Below are 24,149 nucleotides of genomic sequence, written 5' to 3' on the forward strand. Positions count from 1 at the left end.
ATGCAGTGAAATTCATGGAGTTGCCATAAGTCAAAAGCAAATATAACATAAGTCAAAAGCACACATAACTCAAATCACATTTAAACAGCAACTTCTTACACATTTTAACTTATTTATGTCTGCATTTTTTTCTTCTTCAAGCTGAGATGCTAGGGAGAGAAACTGGGCTCTTCATTGCCTATGCCTGCTCAAACTACCTTTGACAGAAGTGTTGATGTAGTTCTGTTCTTCACGAATTTCAAGGCAGTGAGTGAGTGAGAACTCTTACTTGAGACACACAATTCAAGCAACAGAAATTAACCCACAATTAAGAAGCAAAATTGAAAAACAAGAGCACTAAGTACAAGTCAAAATTCAAGTGTTGGCTCAACATTCAACCATCAATATAAAAATCATACCCAGAAGAGTGAGGCACGCTGACTGATAAGAGTTATTCTAATCGTGCTGCCTTGGTGGTTTCTAGACAGAACAAAGGTTCTGTTAGTACAAAGGGCATTCATAAAAATATGAAAATCTCTTATGAATAAGACATATACAGAAATGGCAGTGTGCATGAATGGCTCTCCAAGTGTCATGACTGTTTTGGCTGTGAACTGCATGCGTTTGCAATTCCTGCTACGGAAAAAAAAAAAACTTTACCGCCAGGGACATCGATCTCCCTTGATATAAAGATATCAAAGCCAGGTAGGAAGAAGACATTCCAGGCCTCCATTGTCAGTGTAATAAAACTAGTTTATTTACACAGTTAACATGTATGCCACAGAGTACACAACAAAGTACCACAGCAAACCAGGTTGTAACTGTCCTCCGATCACATAGGGAGGCTAGGTGTTAGTTATATCTATAAATACGTGTAAATATAGATATGAAGCACCATACATAGTAATGCAGTGAATTCCAAACACAGAGCTGACCCAGAAGAATGGAATCTTATGAAGAAAAACAAGATTAATTCCCACCTTGAGGCATTGTAGTAAAGAAATACTGCACATTCAAAATAAAAGATATTTACCATCTTAATAGAAACAAAAGGACCTTCTCTCGCACTTAAAATTGATCAACATAATTAAAATTGAAAGAAAAACCCTCCAGGGCAAAAGCTAGTTTTCTAATTCTAAACTCAGACTAACAAACTACTTTTGAATTTTGGCTGGTAGAGTGGATCTTGCTATAGATATTGCCCTAGAGCTGCCTGTTCCAAACTCTTGGAAAGAGCCAACTTTGTGAATTTTTAAAATTCAATCAAAATTTACGTATGTATGTATATATAATATATGCTATATATAAAATATACATACAGAACAGAAAACAAAGGGTGTATTATGCTTGCAGTTCTGTAAATTTCATTTATAAAAATATGGATCCATTCATATGTCTTCGCTATTAAAATATGTTGAGATTTTTCTCAAGTTTTCTAGATTAGAGAGATACTCAAAGATCTGGAAGCCAGTACCAGTGGGAATAAACTTTTAACAAGAGTAGCAAATAAGTGCTGTAGGGGTTTTCACAGGGCTTAATAGTATTTAACTAGTCTCCTAAGCATAAAGGCTGGAATTCAAGGCAGTGTGGGCCAGTTTGCTTTTTGAGATGCATTCCACGCTGCAAAGGAGTGGAATTATACCTCTAGTCAACTTCATTATATTTTGTATTTCAATAAAAATTCCTAAGTATTCTTGTAATGAAAAACTCAATGACATTCCCCAAAAATCAGTTGTGTAGAGGCACTGCACTCTAGTATTGAGGAACCATTAGAAATTGATTTTAAATATTTCCCATTTATAAATAGACTAAAAAATCCCTGCTATTAATGACAGGTACAGCCTATCTTGCATGTTTATGGAGTGCTTTTCAACTCAGAGGTGTGCAGTTGTGCCCTGTACAGTTCAAGGGAGATTTGAGGCACATCTATGTTGACCAATTAGCACAGTTTCAAACTGGTATTGAAGAAAGTGATTTCACTGTGCAGATAATTACATAGGAAAAGCTGGAACCAGCTTGAAGCCTGGATGGTGAGGACAGCAATCACGGACACTGATGTGCATTCAGAGCTTTCTTTTGCACACTTTTGTGGGAGTTTGCTGCCTAGATATCGCAGTTTGAGGCTAGCTTTGAACTGCATTAAATGGTCAGTGTAGATGAGGCCTGGGAGTGTGTCACTCAATGCCTTAACAAAATTAACCAGATTCATCCCAGTAGTTGGGATGATACTAGTAGTTGTCTGAGTTGGGGGGAATTAAACAAGGTGGTTACTACCTGCACAACTGACTCCACAGCTGACTCTCCATTAGTTGCACCACTCCTCTTTGAGATTGCATTCTTCACTGGTCTGTTAACAAAGATATTGCAGAGTTGTTAGGAAAGAATGGCTCTCTGTCCTCACAGGTAGCCTTTTGTCTCCTGCTGCAACTTTACCTCTGAATGCCTCTGTTGTATAAAAACTGAGCCCTGTTGCTTTCCACATGCTTTGTGTTTTGCCTCACTGCATAGATAAGATTTTGTCCTCCTTTAAGATTTGTAACAAGATTTCTATGGTTTCTGTGTACACACATTATCTCATCAGCTCAAATCTGAAAAAAAAAATGGCAGAAAAACTAAATTTCTAAATGCTATGCTGCGTAAACAGTCATTGCAATATATCCTGGTTTTTTTATTCTATGGAAGTTGCAGAATTGGAAAATATTTAAATGGTTTTCTGGCTTTTAAATAATATTGAAAAACACCCCTTATCTGACCAACCATATATTGTTTGTTCATCTAGTTAATGTATCAACTTGGCTACACATGAAATACTTTGATTTCTTAACACTTTTTTTTGTTTAATGTGATCAATACTGTTTATTAAGCTAGCTTTAAATCTGTGACAAGGCACTGCTGTTAGTGCAATGACTCATTGACCTCGACTGCCACCCCAGAAAAAGATTAATGACACTAAAACCTCCAGGAAGTACACATTCAAATACATACACAGAATTTCCCAGAGATTTTTGTTTGTTGTTAGGAAATACTGAGATATCGAGCTCAATTAACTTGAGTGGCAACTTTCTGGGGAAAAAATACATTTCCAAGTCAGTATGGTTTGCTTAAAAAGCACACAATTTTGTAGTGATCTCAGTTAAAATGTTTAATCAGTGCAGACCCAAAATTTCAGGTCCCCTTCTTGAGTTATGAGGGCAAGAATTTTATTTTGTTCAGAACGTATGCATTGCTTTCTTTCACCTTTTTTGTTCTTATCTATTCAGTTTGTCTCCTCTCTTGCAAATGAAGGAAGCTTCAATAAAATATCTTGATAAATGGCAGTTCTGGTTAGGCTGAACCTGTGTCTGTCTCTCTTTCTCTTCTCTCATATATTCATTCATACAGACATTCATTACCAACGTTTGCCCAGTATTATGCAGCAAGATGGCAGAGAGTGTGTGTCTACCAAGCGTGCCTGAAGTACACAGTGCTAATACTGGTTTGAATATGCTATCCAAAAATGCAAAATTAAAGCAGAAAACTAAAAGACAGTTTCAAAGTTTTGGGGCTCTGTTGCATAAAATATACAAGATTATATAAAACATTCAATAGTCTACATGTGCATGTCAGCATGAAAAGTGACAAAACACACATCTCTTTATACACAACAAAAATGATAGCAGGTCGTCTAAAGGGGTATTGCCTACCACAGTGGTCAGTAGTTCATGTGTTGCGAGAGTTAACATGCTGGTTACGTGGGAAAAAGTATGTGCACACAGATCAAGGCTTACATAAAACCGGGGGAAAGAAGGGCCTTCAGCTGAGTTGGCGAAAAGGGTGGGTAGGTAGGTAGCAAGCTGTGAGCAAAGTGCACTAACACAGGTAAGGATTGCATCTCCATGTAATGCATGTAAAGTTTGTTGTCCTTAGGCTCTCTAAAGGATTGTTGCCATACATCTACAGAAAACTTGCATCAATTGGCTTTGTTCCATGGGTCTGGTTAAACAACAACCAGAACTTACATTCTAGGCATTAGCATATTGATATTGGTATGCCACTACTAGTTATCTCCATCTAAACAATACTTTCGGGCAACTTGTTATGGGCCACCCCCCCAGACCTGAAGTGGCTAGGAATGCATTTCAAGTGTCATTGTCACCCCCATTTTAAAGCTCAGACATACTTTCTTGGAGGCTTCCAAAAACATTTTGTTTCTGGAAGCCTCCAAAACAGCCAGGTGGTTGTAAACAGGTTCTTTGCTTCTTATCCCTGATTGAAAGCAATTCAGGATCCACTCACACATGCTATCCTTAATCTTGTTTCACTACTAACCAGAGGATATAAAAGTGGGAGGAGTCAAAAGATTTTAAGAGGCCACCACGTTGTTCTATGTTGGGCCCAGCTGTCTATGAATTACAAGCTGGATTCACTGAGACTTCCACTTTGCATTCCTTCAGGTTTGTTTCTGAGTTTCTGGTCCAAAGATGCAAAAATTGTTCAAAGTGGCCATTTGTCTCCAAGGCTGAAGTACAGAGGTTAGTCACAGCTTAACAATAAAGAAAGGAAACCTCAATCTGGAAGAAAAAAAGAGCAAACACAGCTTTGTGCATCTATGTGCCACAGAAGGAAAGGAGGCAGGTTGAACGTATGGTTAATCTGTTATGCAACGTAAACACTTACACGGCTTTTCATATAATACATCCTAAAATTGCACATATATCCAGAGGAGGAAGGAGGAGCAAGGCTCAACACAAGAGCGCTCCACATTCCAGCAACCATCCCCACTTGTGGGATTTCAGTCTCAGGCTTCCACTCTGTCATTTCAGAACCATCCAAAGGAGAATAACCAACACTGAGCAGAGAGATCAAGTGCAGCAGGGCTGTGGTGCCAGCAAAGAAAGCGGCCAATATGTCAGTCAAGGAAGCTAGCAGCTTTGTTTGGGTGGTTGGACTTGTTTCTTTAACATTTCCTAACTTTACCAATGACTTTTTCAGACTCAGCAGAATGATGTTGACAGACATGACATTTCGGGTTACCAACAGTAACAGAAAAACACCAAAATATGTTGCCAGCCAAAGTCTATGCAGGAAAAACTAAAATAAGAATACTACAGAGTTGTGCCTGTCAAATGTAATTGTTCTCATGGTAAATGCACATATTCTGCTGCTTTGTTTTCTTCACTCTTGAGCTATGGCTGTAGATTAGAAAACTCATCTTTAACTATATGCCTGTATTGTTACACAAAATACAGCATCAAAATAAACTTCACTGCACACCACACATGGCTGCAGAGGAGATGCAGAATGCTGTTGCCCTTGGTTTGGAGAAAGGGACAGTTCCTGTTAATAGATGATTGCTTTCACTGGCCTCAGGCTCTTGCACTGCCCTTGGTTAACATTATCATAATTAATAGTCCATCAATAACCTCTAGCAGAATTAATGTGTCAGGCATTCTGGCAAAAAGAAAAAGATGGCTAGATGCATGGTTCCTGACCGGAATCAATAAATCATAATTCATGGTTAGTGAAGACAAAAACATAATCAGAGTAATATGCCTCTGGAACTTGGTAGAAGGGCAGGGGAAACGGCTCGGTGTGTCTGTGAATGTTGAGTGGAGAGACAGCCATGGGGCAAAGGGGTTAAGCACCACTTCTCCCTTAGTATCACAATCAAGTATCTGCAGCTTTTCAAAGTTGTTTTTCATTTTAAAAAAGAAGAAATACCAGAGTTACGCCCAAAATATATACTTTGCCTCAGTACGAAAAAGAAAAGAATAGGCCCTTTGTTCAGGATGGCTGTAAATGAATCACCACTCCCTGCTGGGGTCCAAAGCATTTTCTCATTCCCAAGGATACAATCAAATCTGTCTTCCAAGACCTGGTGAGGCTGAGTCACACTTTCGATGGGCTGGGCTGACAAGACAGAGGGCATATCTTTGTGAAAAATGGCTTACATTCTGCTGGCTCAGTCACGACAGGCTTCATACTCATTTCTGTGTGCTTTCATTTGCAATGCAGGTAGGACGTTAGGGCATAAAATAATTATGACACTAGTGGTTTCCCTTTTACGTTTAGACACTCCCTTGCCCAGTCACTAGCAGTACTAAGCAAAGAGCATCAAACCTCACCCTCGCATCTCTGACCGGAAACAGCACTTCCTGCCAGGATCTGTTTGCTCAGTGTTGGCGACCTTGGGACCTAGATTAGAGGTTTAACACTTCAACACACTGCATGAGGCTGGAGAAAGGACAGAGGAGTATCCCAAGTCAAATCAACAGGTCATATAAATTAACGTCGCTGCATGATTTTCACTACTCGGCTGAGGGAGTCCGTAGTGGCAAAAGCCAAATACTGGCAACAAAGCCAGTCTTCAAGGTTCACTTTACATTCCCTGTCCAAAGATTTCTCAGCAAACTTGATCATCAGCAGTGTCCGTTTGATGTCCAGCCAGTTCTGAAGCACAGTTTCCCTTTGGGCTGGTCTGGAGGAGGCACTGAATGTCTGAAACACATCTTCTCGGGGACCCCAAAGCAAACACTGAAGGACGCCCTTGGCCTCAGATATAAGGATCCTCTCTGAGGGGTTCGGGTTTAACAAGCAGTTCGCAAGCTGCTGAAGTCCCAGGGAATAAAGTGAACGACAGGGGATTTTGGGGAGGTCGGCACGAGTGTACTCTTTCTCCTTCAGCTCTGGGTTTTCGTCGAAGGGGTTGGGCAGGTGTAGCATTTCGTAAATGAGGATGCCAGTTTGGAACTCATCGCATTTCTTATACTGGGTTGCCGTGATAATCTCCGGGGCAAGGCGGGACTGGTCTTTCAGGACTTCTGGATCAACCATGTGAGTCTTTTGCTTGGCTTGAGAGAAATTGCTCACTATCAGCCTGGCAGGGCAAGCGGACATTGGCGTGGGCTCCACAGAGTCAAAATTGAGGAGACTGCTTCCCGGCCGGTAGTCCACCAGTAAGAGGTTCTCCAAACGCAGGTCGCAATGTGTGATGTGATAGGGCTTCAGGTGCTCCAGACCAGAACACAGTTGTAAAAGGAGGAGGCACACCTGCCTTTCGTAAAAGTCTGGGTTACTATCATGGCGATTAGAAGATGCTTGCACAAAGTCTGCCATGGTCAGATAGGGAACCTCTCTGGTGATAACCACAACCCGACTGCGCTGTTTACTGATGGTTCCTTGTGGGCTCGAACTGTCTTTCTGCGAAACATCCGCACAGGTGGGGCTTTCTTTGTTCTTTTGCACGTCATCATCCTGCTCTTCCTCTTCTTCTTCTGTTGAGTTGGGATCCTCCCAAGGAAGAAGCCGGACAGGCACATCTGCGAGGAAATGGCCACAATCCTGCTGGATGTTAAAGTGGATAGCCAAGCTTTGACGGATGGCCAAACTGTGGTAATACTGCTGGGATTCTTTCGCTTTGCTCTTACAGATCTAACGGAAGAAAAGAAAAACAGGAGAAAGTGTTTTAAATGAGGGGAAACCATTCCTGGCGATGTTGGCTCATTCTAGGTCTTATGATCAAGCAATGCTATTTTTATACATATCCATGAAATGAGGGCAGGAATTCCGATCTTCCTTGAATGGGATGTGCTTAGGATTCTTTTACCACACAATGCATATGTGTAATAAATCTGGCCACGTGCTGCTATCTTCTGTTTGAATATGGAGAAAGACTAAATTTTGGGAGTTATTTCTTTCTTATGTATTTATTTTTTATCATAACAGGTGAAGAGAAAGTGGTTTTATGCAAAACTGCAACATCTACTTATGATGCAAGCCAGATGCTCCATAACAAAATTTCTGTAAAAATCATTTGAGAAATAATCACATTTAAAAAGTTCATATTGTTTCACCAAGCAATTTTAACATTGTTTCCTGTGTTTTTTGGTTTGGAAAATGACTATGCAATTAGCAGTTAATGGCTCATCTATATTATCATACTACTTGACCTATTGTAGCAAAACAAGATAAGATGCTATTGAACTTTATTCCTGCCACGCCTGATAAAAGCTGTATTGCACTTATGAACAAGAAGTGCTATGTAGCATTTGTGTATCTTGACAGGACATCAGCAGCTAATACTTGGATCTAATTTTGAAACTAAACCAATGTTAATTTTATTCCTATCAAATAATCATGATAAGTTAAAGAAAAATTACACTATCAGTTTCTCAGGGAAATCAATTAAGATGTTTTTTATCAAGAACAAATGGGAACAGCCATGCCTCCAATTATCTTAGCTGGGCTTCTTGCCATAGAAATAAATCAATACATCCACATTTCCTGAATACGGAGCCTGGGGTTTATAATTCCCATGATCTTTTGTCTGAGCTTTGCCATGTGTGAATATCTTCTAATTTAGGAGGCTGTCCTAAGTTACGGATTCACAGCAAGTTTGGGTAATTTTTGAACTTAATAAATTGGACGGTTTAATTTTTTGCATTCAGTAGAAGAACATTAGCTATGATTTTACAATATAAGTGTATGTAATGGAATCTATATACCAAATTAGCACTTTAACAAAGACATTTAATTGAGTACAATGGGTATTTTTTAAATATGAAGTGTTAGAAATCTGAATGTCAAATAGTACTAGAATGGAACTAAATATTATGGTAGATATCTATATAATGAAACTTTTGGATATGTGTGTGTAGTGCCTACTTTTAGAGTGGTTTTGGAATACTAATTAAGTGATAAAATTATTTGTTTATACATTATTATATTTTCTACATTTTAAATCATGATGATTTTATTTAAGAAAGGGGTATATAATTTCATATATAACTATAAGCAAAACTATTTCAGTCACTCTGTCAACAAAGAACAAAGTGTGTATCTTTATAAACTGCTCAGAGGACTAACTGTAATAGATTGGGGTGGATTTTTGAAAAGTCAGAAATGTTAAAAAAAAAAACCCAACCAAAGCTGGAGGTCCAGTGACCAATAATTTGGTTTGCATAAAAGGGAGGAAATTATCTCCTTGCTTTTATTTATTTCCTGCATTTCTGAAGGGTCACTAGAGGGCATTTTCTCAGGGCCATCCTAGAAACATATGGAATGCAATGTATGCAGAACAGCTTATAGCATGATCCTAAGAACTATGGCACCAAAATAAATACTAAGAACAGGATACACAGCCACCTAAACATGAACATGTTTTTACAATCACGAAGCACAGAAGAGCACGTATTTTACTAACTAAATCCTGAACACAAAGACAACCAATGGTAACAAAATATAAGGGACAGTAAGTAAAACTGTTAATCTCAATTGATAGACTAGCTTCTTACCTTGACTGCATAGTTGTTGAGGGGATCTTTTGCATAAGATGCGGAGTAATAGACAGCATCACCTGCTTCGCAGCATGGTTTGTCGCTGGTTAATCTGAAGTCTGACCAGCTGTCGACTCCAAATCTAAGCTGGTCCTTCTGTCCAGCCATGAACAAGTCTTCACACTTAGCAGACAGTTTTTTCAGGGAGTCAGTGTGAAGACTTCTGATCTTGCTTACCACCTCTCCCCTGTTTTCAATTCCTCTATAAAGTGCTTGCCTTTGTGGCTTCTGGACAGCTTTGCTATGCTTGCTATGGGTGGCAGGCCTACTTGACAGAGACTCCGCGCTATTAGAACCCCTGTCCTTAATACTGGTAGCCGTTAGGCTGGAAAAGCTATTGGTTGATGAGCAGATTGCCAGTCCTTTTGTTGGAGGTCTATCCAAAGAATCTCCTGATTCATTGTCCACTGCCTTGAATTCTGAGCTGACTGAAGAGCAGGCGCTGCTGGCTTCCCAGTTGGTATCAATGTCATAGGTAGGATTGGCCATCACACACATGCTATTTTCAAGGGTTTGTTTCTGGAGTTCCTTTGGAACCGGTTCTGTATGAGCTCTTAGAATAGTTTTCTTTGGCAGGGGAGGCGGTGTTGGATGTAAACTGGTAGCCATTTCCAGATCAGATATTTCGCCAAAAGCAATGGCATCATCCAAAGCCCCCTTCGGTTGTCGAGGATGCTTTGGTGGTATCATAGTTGCTCTGGATTGCCCTGCAGAAGAAGAAACAATAGTCATTGGATGTGTGACTCAAGGAAATGTAGATATGTATGTTTTGCTTATTTCTAAAAAGTAATGCATCGAATTCAAAAAACTAACAAGTTATGGTCATTGGCCAGGGTGTAGCTCCACTCTCTTCTCCTCTTTCCCAGGGGAAGACTCCGTTCTGCTGAGAACCTCTCTGAGCAGTTTATGAGTTTAACTCTTAACCTGGTACATTCCTGTCATGCCTCACAGGCCAGTGCTCTTAAAAAGTAGCTTTTTGAAAGCCTCAGTTTGGTCTGGATGTTGTCTGAAGAAAACAAGGGAAGACTGCAATGTCTCAAACATTGCAGTAATATTAATGGTCCTCTCTTAACCGTTTAAACTTTAGCACATGCATTTTGAAAAAACAGTAATAATGAAAGCCCCTGCAGTCAAATTAAGGTAACTGTTTTGATTTTATAGTTGTTTTTTTTGCACTAGCACAGTACTTTAGAGACTGCAATAGGACTGCTCCTAACCCAAGGCGCTTGGAATCTAGGGTAGAAAGGATGCACTAAAAGGTTATAATCACTTCAGCAAAAGAAGGAGAAGGGGAGAGAGAGTGTCATCTGCACCTAGCTCTTCCATTAATTTGTGTGCTGTCACATTGTGTCCATTTTCTATGGCTGATTTATGGCAGACTGCATACAAAGTGATACAGATGCTCCCACTTGTGTATTCTAACAGACCATTTATGAGTGGCTGTCCTAAATGTGTGCTCTTTACTGCCTACTCTTACAAATGTGACCTTTAAAACCAATTCTGCTTCCAAATTGCTTGGTGAAAAAGCAGAATTGAAATATATGAAATAAAAAATTAGTGTTAGAACTGGAGATAAGTGTGGGATTCTTCTAGTGTGTGACATTTGTAGGTCAAACGTATGCTATACATTCAATTATTTAACAATATAAGTTACTGAGATAAGACATGAGTTTTAGTTTGTATAAATTAAGGTGTGTTGACTCTTATCATTTAACCCTTAATGATATTCTGTTCATTAGTCCCAGCAACAGATCAATTCAGTCAATTGTTAAATGCCAACACATAGATAAATCTAATGGAGTCAATGGACTACTGTAGTAAGAATTATAGAGAATTTAAGCCATTATATTGTAAAAAGTCAAAAGTTCTGAAATCACTAGGCAATTAAGTTAAGGTTCCTTACTATAGAAAAGATAGCAAAAATGCTCTCAATTGTGTCTAAATAATACATTTCAAAAGTAATAGGCAAGATTATTTAAGAATGATCTTTGAAGCTAGTCCACAATGGGTCTGCAAAAATTAAAATGTTTAATAGATACCATATAGCACATTTTAAAACAAAAGCAAAGTTTTCAGCTGTTTAGGAAATCATAGAAATAAGACTCCAGATTTCTGAGACATGAATACATTTTGAAGTTTGAGTGTTCCGAAGAATTATTAAAAGTTGGCATGTTTTTACATAGTTCTCAACATGAGTATGACACCACAGGCAGCACTAAACTCACACAAGAGAAATGGTAACTGAAATGTAATTTATGTAAGCTGTGTAGATCCGAGGTGCTTACCTAAGTTACTATATGTGGCACTGCAGGCACTGATGTCAGAGGAATCAGACATGTCTTCCTTTTCTTCCTCCCCTTGTAGCATTTCTGGAGGAGATAGCCGAGTGAGGGACGCATTGTCACTGCTACCCTGATGCTCAAATGCAGATCTTGGCATCCGAGGGGACAAATTTTCCACAGTTTGCTCATCAGGCACACGACTAAAACAGCAAGAAGAGGGAATTCACCTGGAGCATTATACTAGAAACAGTTTAAACAGAAATTCTTCAATCTAAGTTCTTTATACTATGACACCTTGAATTGAGCCAACAAAGAAAATAAAAAGAAACCACCACTCATTTTCTGACTTTGATTCTTCCGTTTCCACATAATTGAATTGTTGTGACCTTTTTTTTTGACTGATTGCCATCTTCTTATGGGGTTTCTTTACAATATTTGCTCAGAGGAGGTTTGCCATTGCCTTCCTCTGAGGCAGAAAGTAAGCGGATTGCCCAATTTCTAGAAGTGAGTAGAGATTTGAACCCCAATCTTCCAGAATCCCAGTTGAATAATCTAACCATTACATTCCACTGCCCCTCTCTTTTTAACTACACACTACAATATAAATTCTACAGTGTGTGTTGTCAGCATTAAAAAAGTAAGAAATATCATGTGCATTAAGAAAATGTTTTACTGTAACTCACACCAATTAAGACGCTTTACAGTACAGATACCTACAAAGAAAACTGGCAGGAACAGATCAGAGATAGCACATAGAATGCCTAGAGGCTGGATCCAATTTAAATGCTTCAAACTAATTTCACAAAATATAAATGACTTTTTAATTTGAGTGGTACCATAAAACTGCTGCCGGAAACCTGTTGAGCAAAATCCAAGCAGAGTCCGCAAGCAACCCACAATTGAAGATTAACCACACCCCACAATGCCATATAACACCGCATATGACACTCCATCCATTTTCACACCGTGAGATTTCAAAAGCTGACAAAAATCACCCACCAAAGTTAGTAAGCTGAGACAGGAAAGTGAACTTCAAAAACATGTCATCTTATTATCAATAGTGATAATAATGTTATTAACATGCAGCAGAATAGTGTAAACAGTAAACACCACAAAAAAGTGCAAAAAAGTGTATAAATTAAAACAGATAGCTTAGGAATTTCACACATTAGGCCCCACTTCCAAACCAAAGCAGTGAGAAGTCGTAAATTCACTTTGGGAACTAAAGCTGGTTTATGTTTTCAAAAAACATATCCCTTTTTAACCGTTCTTTCAAAGTAAACTCTCCTCCTATAGCTGTGCTATTTTGAAAGGAGTCTTGTTACAATTTTGATCCATCAGTGAAGTACAGAATCGGCTCATTCTTACTCCCACAGCTCTGTGAACAATTTCTCGGTATACGTTGGAGAAGCTACCAAAGTAAATCAACAACTGGGCAGGGGGGGGAGGGGGAGAGAAAGGGAAAGAAAAAGGGGAAAAAGGGAACAAGAAAAGGAACTCACCCACTATACTCACTCACACAGTTCCCCATTAAAGGAAATTCTCTCAGAGCCTTCTTGAGCCTTTTAATCATGTCTCGAAACTCTGGCGAAGCATTTATTCCACTGGGGTCTGGTGAGCTACAAGTTGTGCAAAGCTGTGAGCAACAAAGGCTGAAGTCTGCAGGGAATGATATCACCTACTGCACCTTGATGTTTACCCCAAGGGATGGTCTGGGGAATGTGCCAAAACACTTCCGGAAAGCCAGCATTAAGCAAACCCAAAGCCCTGTTCTCTTAACCCTCTCCTTTCCGCAGTGAACGGCTTACCTGGTTGGAGAATCATTTATTTGGTCGTTAGATGACAAAGCCCTAAAAAGCAGCCACTATCTCAGGGCCCCAGAAAGAACATGTGTCAATCTACTTATAGGATTACACAAGGAAAACTGGGTTCCTTATCTCTTTTAGAACTGGAATAATGAGACAACGCCTAAGGGAAACTTTTTTTTCTTTTACCTCTGAGAAACCTCATGGAGGAGGAAGAGGATTTTTGGGAAAAAGCAGGAAGAGGTTAGAGTGGGGTGTGTGAGGGCACACCCAATTCAAGAAACAACAGTAACCTGTCCTTATTATACAAGGGAAGCCAGACTTCTCTAAAACCAAATGCAGACACTAAAGTGTCTGTGTGAAAGAGAACACTATTTATTACCAAGAGCATTCCTTGAAGCAGTAATAGCAATTTGCATTTTAGAATATGCATAGAATGACCAAGAAATCTAGAAAAAATTTAGTTGACTTTGAAATGTTTTCGTAACAATAAAAAAGAGAGTGCAAGTTGATCTCACTCAATACCTTTAATGAACGTTGGAACTATGGGTAATTGCAACAGACTATAACTCCCATCTTTGTAAAGCAGGACTGAACACACTAGTGGGAACAAGAGAAAAATGGCTTGGTATTTTGGGGGGAGGGATATTTCTATAAAACACACAAGAATTTGAAAAAGGTACTCTTGTGTTTCAGCAAGATGGACAAGCAGCCGGAAAAACCAGAGAAACAGCTCAGCTTGGAAATTCCACTGCCTCCACAAATATGCAACAGAGTACCTTTCCATCTCCAGTTTAGAGCTGGCCAGACTGTCAAATTCCTACGTCCCATGTGATCAATTTCCTGTAGCCATGAATTACTCAAGATAAGATTTGGCAAGAACCTATTTCTAGCTCAACACTGATAAAAGTTTGAGGGAAGATACTATAAACTTAGGGTGGTGAACATGGGACATTATATTGTTGGGATATGGACAGGTAGAATCCCACACAATCCCAAGTGTAAAGATGCCTAGGTTCAAACCTTTGCTTTGCTACAAGGCTTAGTAAGTGGCTTTCAACAGAACGTTATGTTAGCTCAAACTGTATCACCCTGTTACTTAAGATGAAATGGGGTAACTCAATGTATATCAATATATATCTATATCTATATCATTGGGAAAATAATAGGATATATGTGGAACAAAATAGTATTTGTGATGCTTGCGAACTTTGGCTTTCAGAATCACAACAGACCGAAAAGAGATAATGTAGAAATGTGGCCTGGAGAGCCTTTCGAGTGGGAAAGTCATTAAACATCACCTCCTCTCAATAAGGCTCTCAATAAGGAACAGTAACAGTGTGGAAAGGAGAACAGGGTTTGCCAATTACAAGGAGGACATTTCCCCCCCTCAAATCTCTATAGGCCGCACAAATACATCTAGGTACCCGGTTATTTCTTTTTTTGAGTTACATCTTGGTCAAAATGGCACCCAGAAGTGATGTTGTGTCACCATTTTGGCCGAGGCTTGGTTTCACTTCCAAGGGCAAATAGGAACTGATGCCTTCAGGGTATTTAGGCCCAACTAAACTTAGTATCACAAAATCCTAGTCACTAAAGATCCTTCTAGAACTCTGGTGTGATGAATTATCTGCCAAGGATGACAGAAAACAGCTTATAAGAAGAAACACACAGCCTGAAGGCAGCATTGGGAAGAAATGTGACCTTTTCACTGAGCATACTGTACCTGAAAGGTAGATGGTTGTGCTGCCTTTTCTTCCAGGGATCATTGCACTTACTGCTCTCTTTGAACTGTCCTCCACATCAAAGCAAATGAGGTTTTTGGTTGGAGATCCTGCCTTTTGCGGCATATCAAGGAAGTGACTGAATTACACCAGCCATGGCATGTGAAAGAGGCCTTTATGATAAATATTGTCAATACTGGGGTGCTACCATCACTCCTTTCTTTGGTAGGAATGGCAGTGAAAAGAGAGGCAGAGAAGTTGGATCCCAGTATTGTTACAAACTGCTGACTACTGAAATCACAGAGGAAGGGAGACTTTAAGAGCTATCATTGGATGACATAAGTAAAAAAAGCTTGCTAAACCAGTAATCTCAACTCTGACTTATTGCAGTGATTTGCTTAGCATGCCATACGAAAGGGGGTATTTTCCCAGTTCGGTTTTTCCGTCTTCCAACAAACCAAAGAAAACATCTAAGATTTGCTTTTGATTTGTTTCTTTCGTGGAGAAAGAAATAGGTTTGGACAGGAAAGCACCCATGTTCAGAGAACACTATAACCAATTTGCTTAGCTGTTCCTCTTGAATAAGAAAAACAACTCAGCAGCACACAATTCATATGTAAAAGGTCAGCACCTTAGCTTGTCATGCAGTGCATACATGTAGGCACGTTTTCCACAAAGTATCATGAGCCACTCCCACTGGGGTTTTTTTTTGTCTCTGCTTACAGGAATAGCCAGATTTCCCCCCCTCCCCGACCAGAACTACTTGTAGGCCAAACCTGTGCATTTAAATTAGAAAGCGCCACTAATTCCAATGACATTTATTCCCAAATCAGCAAGAACAGGAGAGTACCCTAAGGCTAATATCGTGTGTTCAATTTGGGAATAAACCCAGTTGAACTTAATAGTTCCAAGTAAATGTGCATAAAATTGAAATAACAGTTGCTCTAGGGCTTGGGAGAGAGAAAAATGTCTTCCTTTTTCAGGCAGTGAATTCTCTCTCACCAGATACTTCCCTTTCACTCCTCATCAATAAGGAAACACGTTATTGTAGCAGAAGGATGCTGAGGTTTTGGTACACAAAGAGAATGTTTGAAGATACAGGACTCCAGGTCAGGAAGCTCAAAGAAGAGAATTGAAGGAGCAGGGGAGATGGTCTATACTCTAGTACAAAAGAGAGATACAACACTATTTGATAGATAAAATAGAGAGACTTATGAGTTAGAGCCAAAGTTGTTAAGCCACAGATGTTGGGTACTTAATCTGACACATTCTGCAGGTGCCACAGGCAGGATGAAATGGTCCTTCCAGAGATGTCAAAAACATAATTTTTGGATTGCTCTAGTTCACTGTTATCGCCTGCCACCACATTTCCTAAACCAATGTAGGGTAACAAACAAACAAACAAACTCTTAGTTTCTCTTGTTGATATGCCTTCAGGGCCCTGGTCTATCTGACATTTCATAATCCTATTTCTAGGTCATCAGTTTGATATCCCGGTGACCACTGCACTGTTTGGCATTCTCAAGCAAATGTCATGTTCACTGATTTCTATCTTCATGGCTTTAAGTTTTTTACAGGCTTTAAACATTTTAAGTTTCTCCAGTATTCTACAGTTTGTATCAGTTCCTCTTGTTAGATGGCCAACAGAAGTTTGGCATCCTTTGATACACACACAACTGGAAACTGAAACACTTGTACGACTGCCACATATTTAATCAAACTATGATAGAATTGCACATTTGTTAGAAAAGCATAGTTTTCATTCCCTAGAAGCTTTATCTTCTCCATCCCTTTAAGGAGCAATGAATGAAAATATTCAAAGAAAACTAAGTATAATAATAGATGAAATAGATAACACAAAGCCATTGGGCAAGAACATTACCTCATTTTAAAATTTCAATATTTCCGTTCTTGCTTTATTTGCATTAAGCAGAATTTCTAGGAAGATGCCAGTATATAGCCTACAGCTGCACTACTGTAGATGCTTACAAGGGAGGAAGCTCTACGTGGTTCAGTATTTCATGTTATGTACAGGACCAGGATACGTAATGTATTACAGAAACTTCCATTTTACAATATTCTATGAATGTATCATACAGAAAAGTCTCTGGAACACTGTGTTACATTGTGAAGCATTGCCCTTCTAATTTTATCATTAAAAATGGAACTCCAATATCAGGTACCTCATTTCAGTACAAACAAGGGGGGCCAATTTCCAGAAATAGACAGAAGAAAGAATCTTGTAGAACCTTACAGATCAACTCTCTTAATATGGCTTACATATTTTCGGGACTATAATACATATCATCAGATACATAACATGTTTAAATATGCCACGAAGACACAGTGGGTGAAACAGACTCATCTAGTAAAGCTTGCATAAGAATAAAGACGTTAATTTTGTCCTGAAGGCAAGACAAAGAGAAGTTCAGCTCCTGAGTTGCATGTAGCGTCAACCTATGTTACTGTCATGTTCCTCGCCTAGTAGCAGCTACATAATATAAGGATGGAATTGCAATGGAAAGTAGTGGCATGATACACCTCCAGAAAGAGTCCTCTGCACTTTGCCACGTCCACAGAGAAGCAAATCTGGAGATGTTCAGTATTCAGGAATATGTCTGTCCAGTGAATATAAATAAATATTATACCACTTGTAATATCTCTAAGTGTCTACGTTTTGGGCAAAAACAGGAAATCATATATGGGTAAAGATTTTTTATTATTTTACCTTAGAATTTCCCTTGGAACTTGTGGTGGTGAAGAACAGCTGCTCAAATTTTCTTCTGACACCTCGGGAGACTGTTCTTCTCTTGCCACAGCATCAGCTCTTTGCAACTCGGCCTTCTGTTGATCAGATCTGGCCTCCATCTTGGCTTGTTCACATTTAAACATAAAAACAATAGAGGGTTTCTCGCTGGCATCTGTTTTGGACTCGCTGAACCAATTGTGCCGCTGAACAGGAGGCGGTGGGAGCATGTGAATCACAGTCCCATCAAGACCCACCAGTTTCCCCTTCTCTCTCTCGCGGTCTTCCTCATCTTCGGTCTTTCTGCGGCGAAAGAAGCTCTTAAATGATATCCAGCGCTTGGGCTTGGCATCAACAGCCCGTCGATTTTCGGAGTGCAAAACAGATTCTGCCTCTGTTGATCGGACAGGGCTCAATGGTTTGGTCCAATTGCTGAAATGTCGTTGTAATGCTTTGCTGGCATGATAAGGCGAAGATGTGGAACGGGGAGGAGGGAATGGGGGGGCCTGTTCACTTTTGGGGCTGGCAGAGCTGTGGGAGGGTGACACCAGCATCGGGGAATGAGTGACCGGTGACTTTAAAGGGATTTCCTTTGACATCACTTCAGTGGATTGTACTGCTTCAGCGTCAGCACTGGACTGTAGTGTAAAGAGAGATTTGGGTCTTACGGGGGCACCTTTGCTTGTGTCTGCATCAGGGGGTAAAGAATAGAGTTCTTCAGCACTGCAAGACTTGGGCCCACTCTGAGACACTTCTGGGGGAGACTGTGGAGGCTGAATAGAAGCTACAATCTGGGAGAGCACCGTGCAAGCATTTTCTCGACTGCCGTTAGATACCTCCTGTGAATTGTCCGTTCTGGCTCCAGTGTCCTGAAGAGTTCTTTGTGCATTTGTTGGGGAACTGTGATCAGGGGTTTTGGGTGATGTCTGACCTTTACCAAGACAGCTGTTAAATTCCTGAACCTTTTGAGCCACAGAACCCAGCTTTCTCTCAGTGCTATTCACTGAACCTTTAGTTTGGAAAAGTTCAGCAGATTTGCAAGCTAGGCTTTCTGATGCAGTGCTTTTAGCTTCTATTTCTTCATACGTATGGCTGATGACACTTGTGGTTTTATCTTTAACAGAGAGCTCTCCACTCGTTCCCAGAAAACTTTTATAAATAGCTAAATTGTCATATGCATTTGGGTTTATTACAATAGGAACTTTGATGGCATTCTTGGAGCTCCTGGCATAAGTTGGCTCATCATGAATAATAATTGGGAATGGTGGCATGCCAGCATTATTGTAACTATTGAATTTTATTTCTGACAAGTTAGGAGATTTAACAGGGATTGTTTTTGTAGAAAGGTTTGTTGAAGTAGGTGAAGTAGGGGCAGATTTATGTATGTTTTTCCGTACAGGTACAGAAGGTCCTGGAGCATTGGCAATTAGTTCCACTTTGGGGATCTTTTGTCGTGGACTTGTACTTGAAGTCCAAACCTCCTGGTACCTGACTGCACTCGATTTTTTAAGATTGGCATTAATTTGACCTGCTGAGACAGAATTAGGTGCAGCATTTGCAATTGGAGTATCAGATGAATTAGACAGAACACTGTTTGAATCTACGCTTTTTGCTTGGATTTCTATACATTCATGAGTCATGGCTGCTGATACATCCACTACAGTGTATGGCTTACAAATGGGCTGTTCCATATTTACTATTCTGTAAGGTTTAGCTTGTTCTTCTGAATGGACCAAATTTGAATTTGTGGCTTGAGCTGGCATACCTGAAGGACTTCTGCATTCTGGGTTATCACTCTGAACAGCAATCTTGCCATCCTTCTCTTCCAGCCTAAGAGCAAGAACAGCCTTGTGTGTCTCCAAAGTTTTGGTAACATTCTGAGGGCTTTTAGATGCAGTTTTCTGTTGCTGATCATCACAAAACCCTTTATATCCTTCTTCAATACATTTCATATCTTTAGGAGTGCTAGGAGATAACACACCATTACAGAGCTTTTGGGAAGAACTACTGGCTGTCCCTGAGCAAGACTCTTCGGTGAGAGAAGAGTCAGGAGACATGGAATCAGATGAGACCATACTCTGCATGCTTTCTTGCCCATATAGAATCATGGGTTCATCTCCATAACCGTTCAAAATTTCATCATAGCTGTCATCATAATCTACTGCACAAAATCTCTGGAGAGACTTGTTCCTTAAAGGCACTGTATTCCATTTTTTGTCAACACAAAACCGGACAGGCGATAGTGTATTAGCCCTAAAGTTTGCAAAACGTGGCTGTCCCCTCATACGAATCTCCATTGCTAGGAGCTCTTCATCACTTTCATCCCAGCTCTCATGGTCTTCGTGGATGCTGCTAAAAAACATGTCATCCTCACTTTCATCCCCACTGGAGCATTCTGGATAACAGAAACGACCCCCTTCGTTGCTTATTACATCAGTGCTTCCACTCAGAACAACATGCTTGTTTTGTGAATCTTTCATTCCACCCATCATACAACTTGGAGGCATCTTTCTTTCTAATGATCTTTTATAACAGTTGTTTATTCTTCCCAAGAATGCTTCCCTTGAATTAAGTTCATTTCCTGTTAGAGGAGATGAGGTATCCAAACCTGCAATTTCTTTCAGTACATCCGTCAGTCCATTATTGTTGCTTGGAGATTTACCAACATCATCACTATTCCCAAAAGGCCTATGTGCATGGCTGTAACCTTCAATTTCTTCCTCATTATTATTATTGTTCAGTGTCTTTTTGTTTACAACAGCTCTGTTTTGATTCCATCCCACAGTAACTGGCTTGTTCTCACAAGGATCTTGTGAGCTGACTTCACCACATATAACCTGTCCATCTACTGTCATCATGGTGGGTTTCACAGCTATAGTGGGCTTCTTTGCCACAGGAGGTCGAAAATTCCCTGTGTTCCTAGAACGCTGATTGTTGTTGTGGGTCGCATTGGTTTTTAGATTCGTATTTGAAACTGGAGGTTTTTCAGGGGCTGGAGGCAATTGGTGCAAGTTTTTTGGCTTGAAGCAGTTTTTACATTCTCCTGGTTTCCAGACATGTTCAGTGAAGGCATTGCAAGCAGACATTTTCCCAGGCCTAAGCGCCGGATTCTCACAAGTTGTTCAGTGCATGGTAAGAGCATTCATTTGTTATCACTCTTCTTGATTAACTTCTCTGCATAATGAAACTTTGTTCATTCTAAAAAAGAAGAAATAAACATGACATGAAACCAACTATCACTGAGGTGATTATAATGCGTCTCTTATTTTACTAAGATAGCAACTTAATAATTTCATTTGGTCCTTTTACCCTATTGCTACCTTTTATTGTGATGTGCCCCAGAGGATGGCGCTGTGAGGATAAACTATGAAGCTAGAACTCTGTATATACAGTCTATATATAATTTTGACCCTTGCAGAAAAAAATAAATTAAAATGCATTAAGCAAAGCAAAATATTTGCAGTAATATAACAGAACAACCCTTCACTATAAAAATGGTGCATAATATGCATTATAATATCTGAGTAAGAAGCTGATGAAAGAACTATGCTCCTCTAGAAGTACGTATTTTTACTGGAATATTTATTGTTAATTTATCAGTAGCTACCATTAAGAAGACTACTAGGATTTGAGATTTCCCATCAGAACAAATTATCACTAGTCTTTAGATAACTTGTAGGGAGTAACTCTGAAAGACAAACTAATTAAAAGACTTCAGGATCATCTATTCCATCATTTATCTCTTACACAAGATGTCTGGAAACTGACACTTCTACCTTTCTAACTGACCAGTTTAACTTCTTTTTCCTTTATGAGGAATCTTAACATTCAGGCAGGACTTCTTGCAAGAGACAATGGTGTCCTTCAAATATTAGAATAAGATTGCTGTTCCATATGACAAACATTTGTGCAAGGGAATTTTTTCCAACCAAAGCAGTGCTACATCTCATTTTTAATTTGTATCAGTTGCACAACTGCATGGGAAGCTGCTCATCAAAGTGTGGCTCAAATGTGGAAACATCCAAGCAATTCTGCTTCAGCTTGTTATGCACACAATAAGCTGCCTTACTCAATAGTCAATATTTCAAAATTAACTGCAATCTGTTTTTCAAATAACCAAGCAGCAAAAGAATATCAGCATGCACACTTTCAGAAGCTATCCCAAATTAGAAGCCTGTTTGCTTCCAATTAGTCTGAATGAATATACATTGGTGCTGAGAAGCATGCTGTACAGAGAAATATATTCAGTCAAAAGACTTTGCTGGAGGTGATTTAGTGACTGCTCCTTGCAGAGCTATTATGGAATACATACATATTCACTGCTGATTGACAACTACATTACTAAACTGGGTTTTATAAAATACAGCAATACTTTCCCTTCCACGTTACGATGATAGTTGGCCTCTATCACACTGCAGTTATGTAGTAAAGTATAGGTAATGAACGTGGGTGCCTATCTGTCAATCTGCATGAATGCTAAATTGCTTTATGGCAAGTGATACTGTTTATTACCAAAGACAGACAAATATTCCTATCAAACACCAGATGGAGCCACCGCACAATGGAAAGAATTTTGATTATGCTTACAAAAGCCTAGCTCTCTGTTTTCATAGTGCAGCATTTCACAATATTCTAACACAGTGCTAAAATATTATTTATATGGGCTTCTGAATGTGAATGTTCCCTTTCTGCTGAAAGGATTGCATAACATGATTTCATATATTATAAAGTATGGTAGTTCAGTATGCCACAATTGCCTATATTCTGTTTCATGAGCTGTACTTAAGAAACCATTTCCTGAAATATTTAAGATAAAAGTGAAGAGAGTGAGTGAAAAATCAATCTGGCTATCCACTTCCTTTTACATATTTAATTTTGGCAAAAAGTTAATTTGCATCTGAATTAAAATGTTTTCTTCAAAATATGGTAAGAATCTTTAGGTGACATTACAAAGATTTAAAAACTCTGTCGCCTTATATTAAGTCCTCACGTTGATGAGGAAGTTCTTGCTTTGACAACTCTAGAACCAGTGTTTTCCACTAGTCAGAATATGGCAGAATCTCATTTTTCTACTGTACTTCAAGCCAGGCAACAGCTGTAAAAACCTGTGAAGACAGTTTTCACCAAGGTCAAACTGGCTCAAGAAATTGATATCCACAATGTACGGACATAGAAAGTGACAGGTTAAAAGCAATGAAAGCACAAGCATTGGAGAGAAAGCCAGAATAGTTTCAGCTGGGAGGTGATCTATTTGTGAAGACAAGAATATTTTGTAGCAATTTCGTTTTATATGCATAATAAAATCTATCCATAGAAACAAAGCAAGACGCAAATAAATGAAATACTGTAGTCAGAAAGAGCAAAACAAATCATTTGACAGTTGACAAGCCACTTTTGAACAGTTTCTGTTTCCTGCTGTCAAAATGGTAAAATTAGCTACAGCTATAACAATGCACACAGCAAAAGCAGAAACAAGCAAACAGGCAAACTCTGTCTTTTCAGGAATCCTCTTTAATTAGAAAATGCTCTCATCTATCAGCCTGAATGCTATCTATTGTACACATCATGCATTGTATTAGGGCATAAGATAGAAGAACAGGCTGGTTCTTCTCTCTTCTAACTGAAATATCATGTCGTCTAATTAATAGATCTTGCAGAACTATCTGTGTAGTTTTTAGAATTAATTTCCATTGAGGAAAATGTAGAGTTGTGGAAAAAGGGAGTGATGTCATCGCTAACCTTGTGGGAAAAGCAAACTGTGTTTATATTTTTAAACCTGTTTTAAGTAATGAAGATGTTAAGAGATGTCCCAGCAGACTGGAGCAAGGCAGATCTTGTCCCGATCTTCAAGAAGGGGAAAAAAAGAGGACCCAAACAATAACTGTCCAGTCAGCCTGACATTATTACCAGGAACATTTCTGGAGCAAATCATTAAGGAGGCAGTCTGCAATCACTTAGAAAGGAATGCTTTGATGACCCAAAGTCAGCATCGATTCCTCAAAAACAAGTCAGGGAATGCAGGTAGATGCAGGGAATGCTATGGATAGAGGCTGGATGGCCATCTGTCAGGGATACTTTGTGCTTTTCCTGCATTGCAGGGGGTTGGACTAGATGGCCCATGTGGACTCTTCCAGCTTGATTATTCTATGATTCTAAGGCACGTGCAAGGAAAAACAACATCTGCATTATAACTCATGTAGACATAGACACAGCTTGAAATTTCCACCTGTTTACAAGGATTTTCTAATGTTTCAATTGCTTGCTATTAACAGTCTGTCTAATGGGAAAATACATGAAGT

The 24,149-nt window shown here is 39.4% G+C and overlaps 1 protein-coding gene across 2 annotated transcripts; it reads right to left on the reverse strand.

The window, feature by feature from the left end:
• Positions 1 to 711: 711 nt before the first annotated feature.
• Positions 712 to 22,401, reverse strand: peak1 (pseudopodium enriched atypical kinase 1). 2 transcript variants are annotated; one of them, XM_016996823.2, is made up of 5 exons: positions 17,833 to 22,401; positions 13,078 to 13,194; positions 11,579 to 11,775; positions 9,252 to 10,000; positions 712 to 7,389 (listed from the first exon to the last, which is right to left on the reverse strand). In XM_016996823.2, the coding sequence occupies exons 1-5, from the start codon at positions 20,934 to 20,936 to the stop codon at positions 6,244 to 6,246; spliced, it is 5,313 nt and encodes a 1,770-aa protein (XP_016852312.2). In that variant the 5' UTR covers positions 20,937 to 22,401; the 3' UTR covers positions 712 to 6,243. The 2 variants fall into 2 exon arrangements, with proteins under 2 accessions (XP_016852312.2, XP_016852313.2); XM_016996824.2 differs by lacking the exon at positions 13,078 to 13,194 and having other exon boundaries at positions 17,833 to 22,399.
• Between the last annotated feature and the right edge of the window lie 1,748 nt (positions 22,402 to 24,149).

Source organism: Anolis carolinensis, unplaced genomic scaffold (genome assembly GCF_035594765.1).
Source record: "Anolis carolinensis isolate JA03-04 unplaced genomic scaffold, rAnoCar3.1.pri scaffold_11, whole genome shotgun sequence".
Lineage (NCBI taxonomy): Eukaryota > Metazoa > Chordata > Lepidosauria > Squamata > Dactyloidae > Anolis > Anolis carolinensis.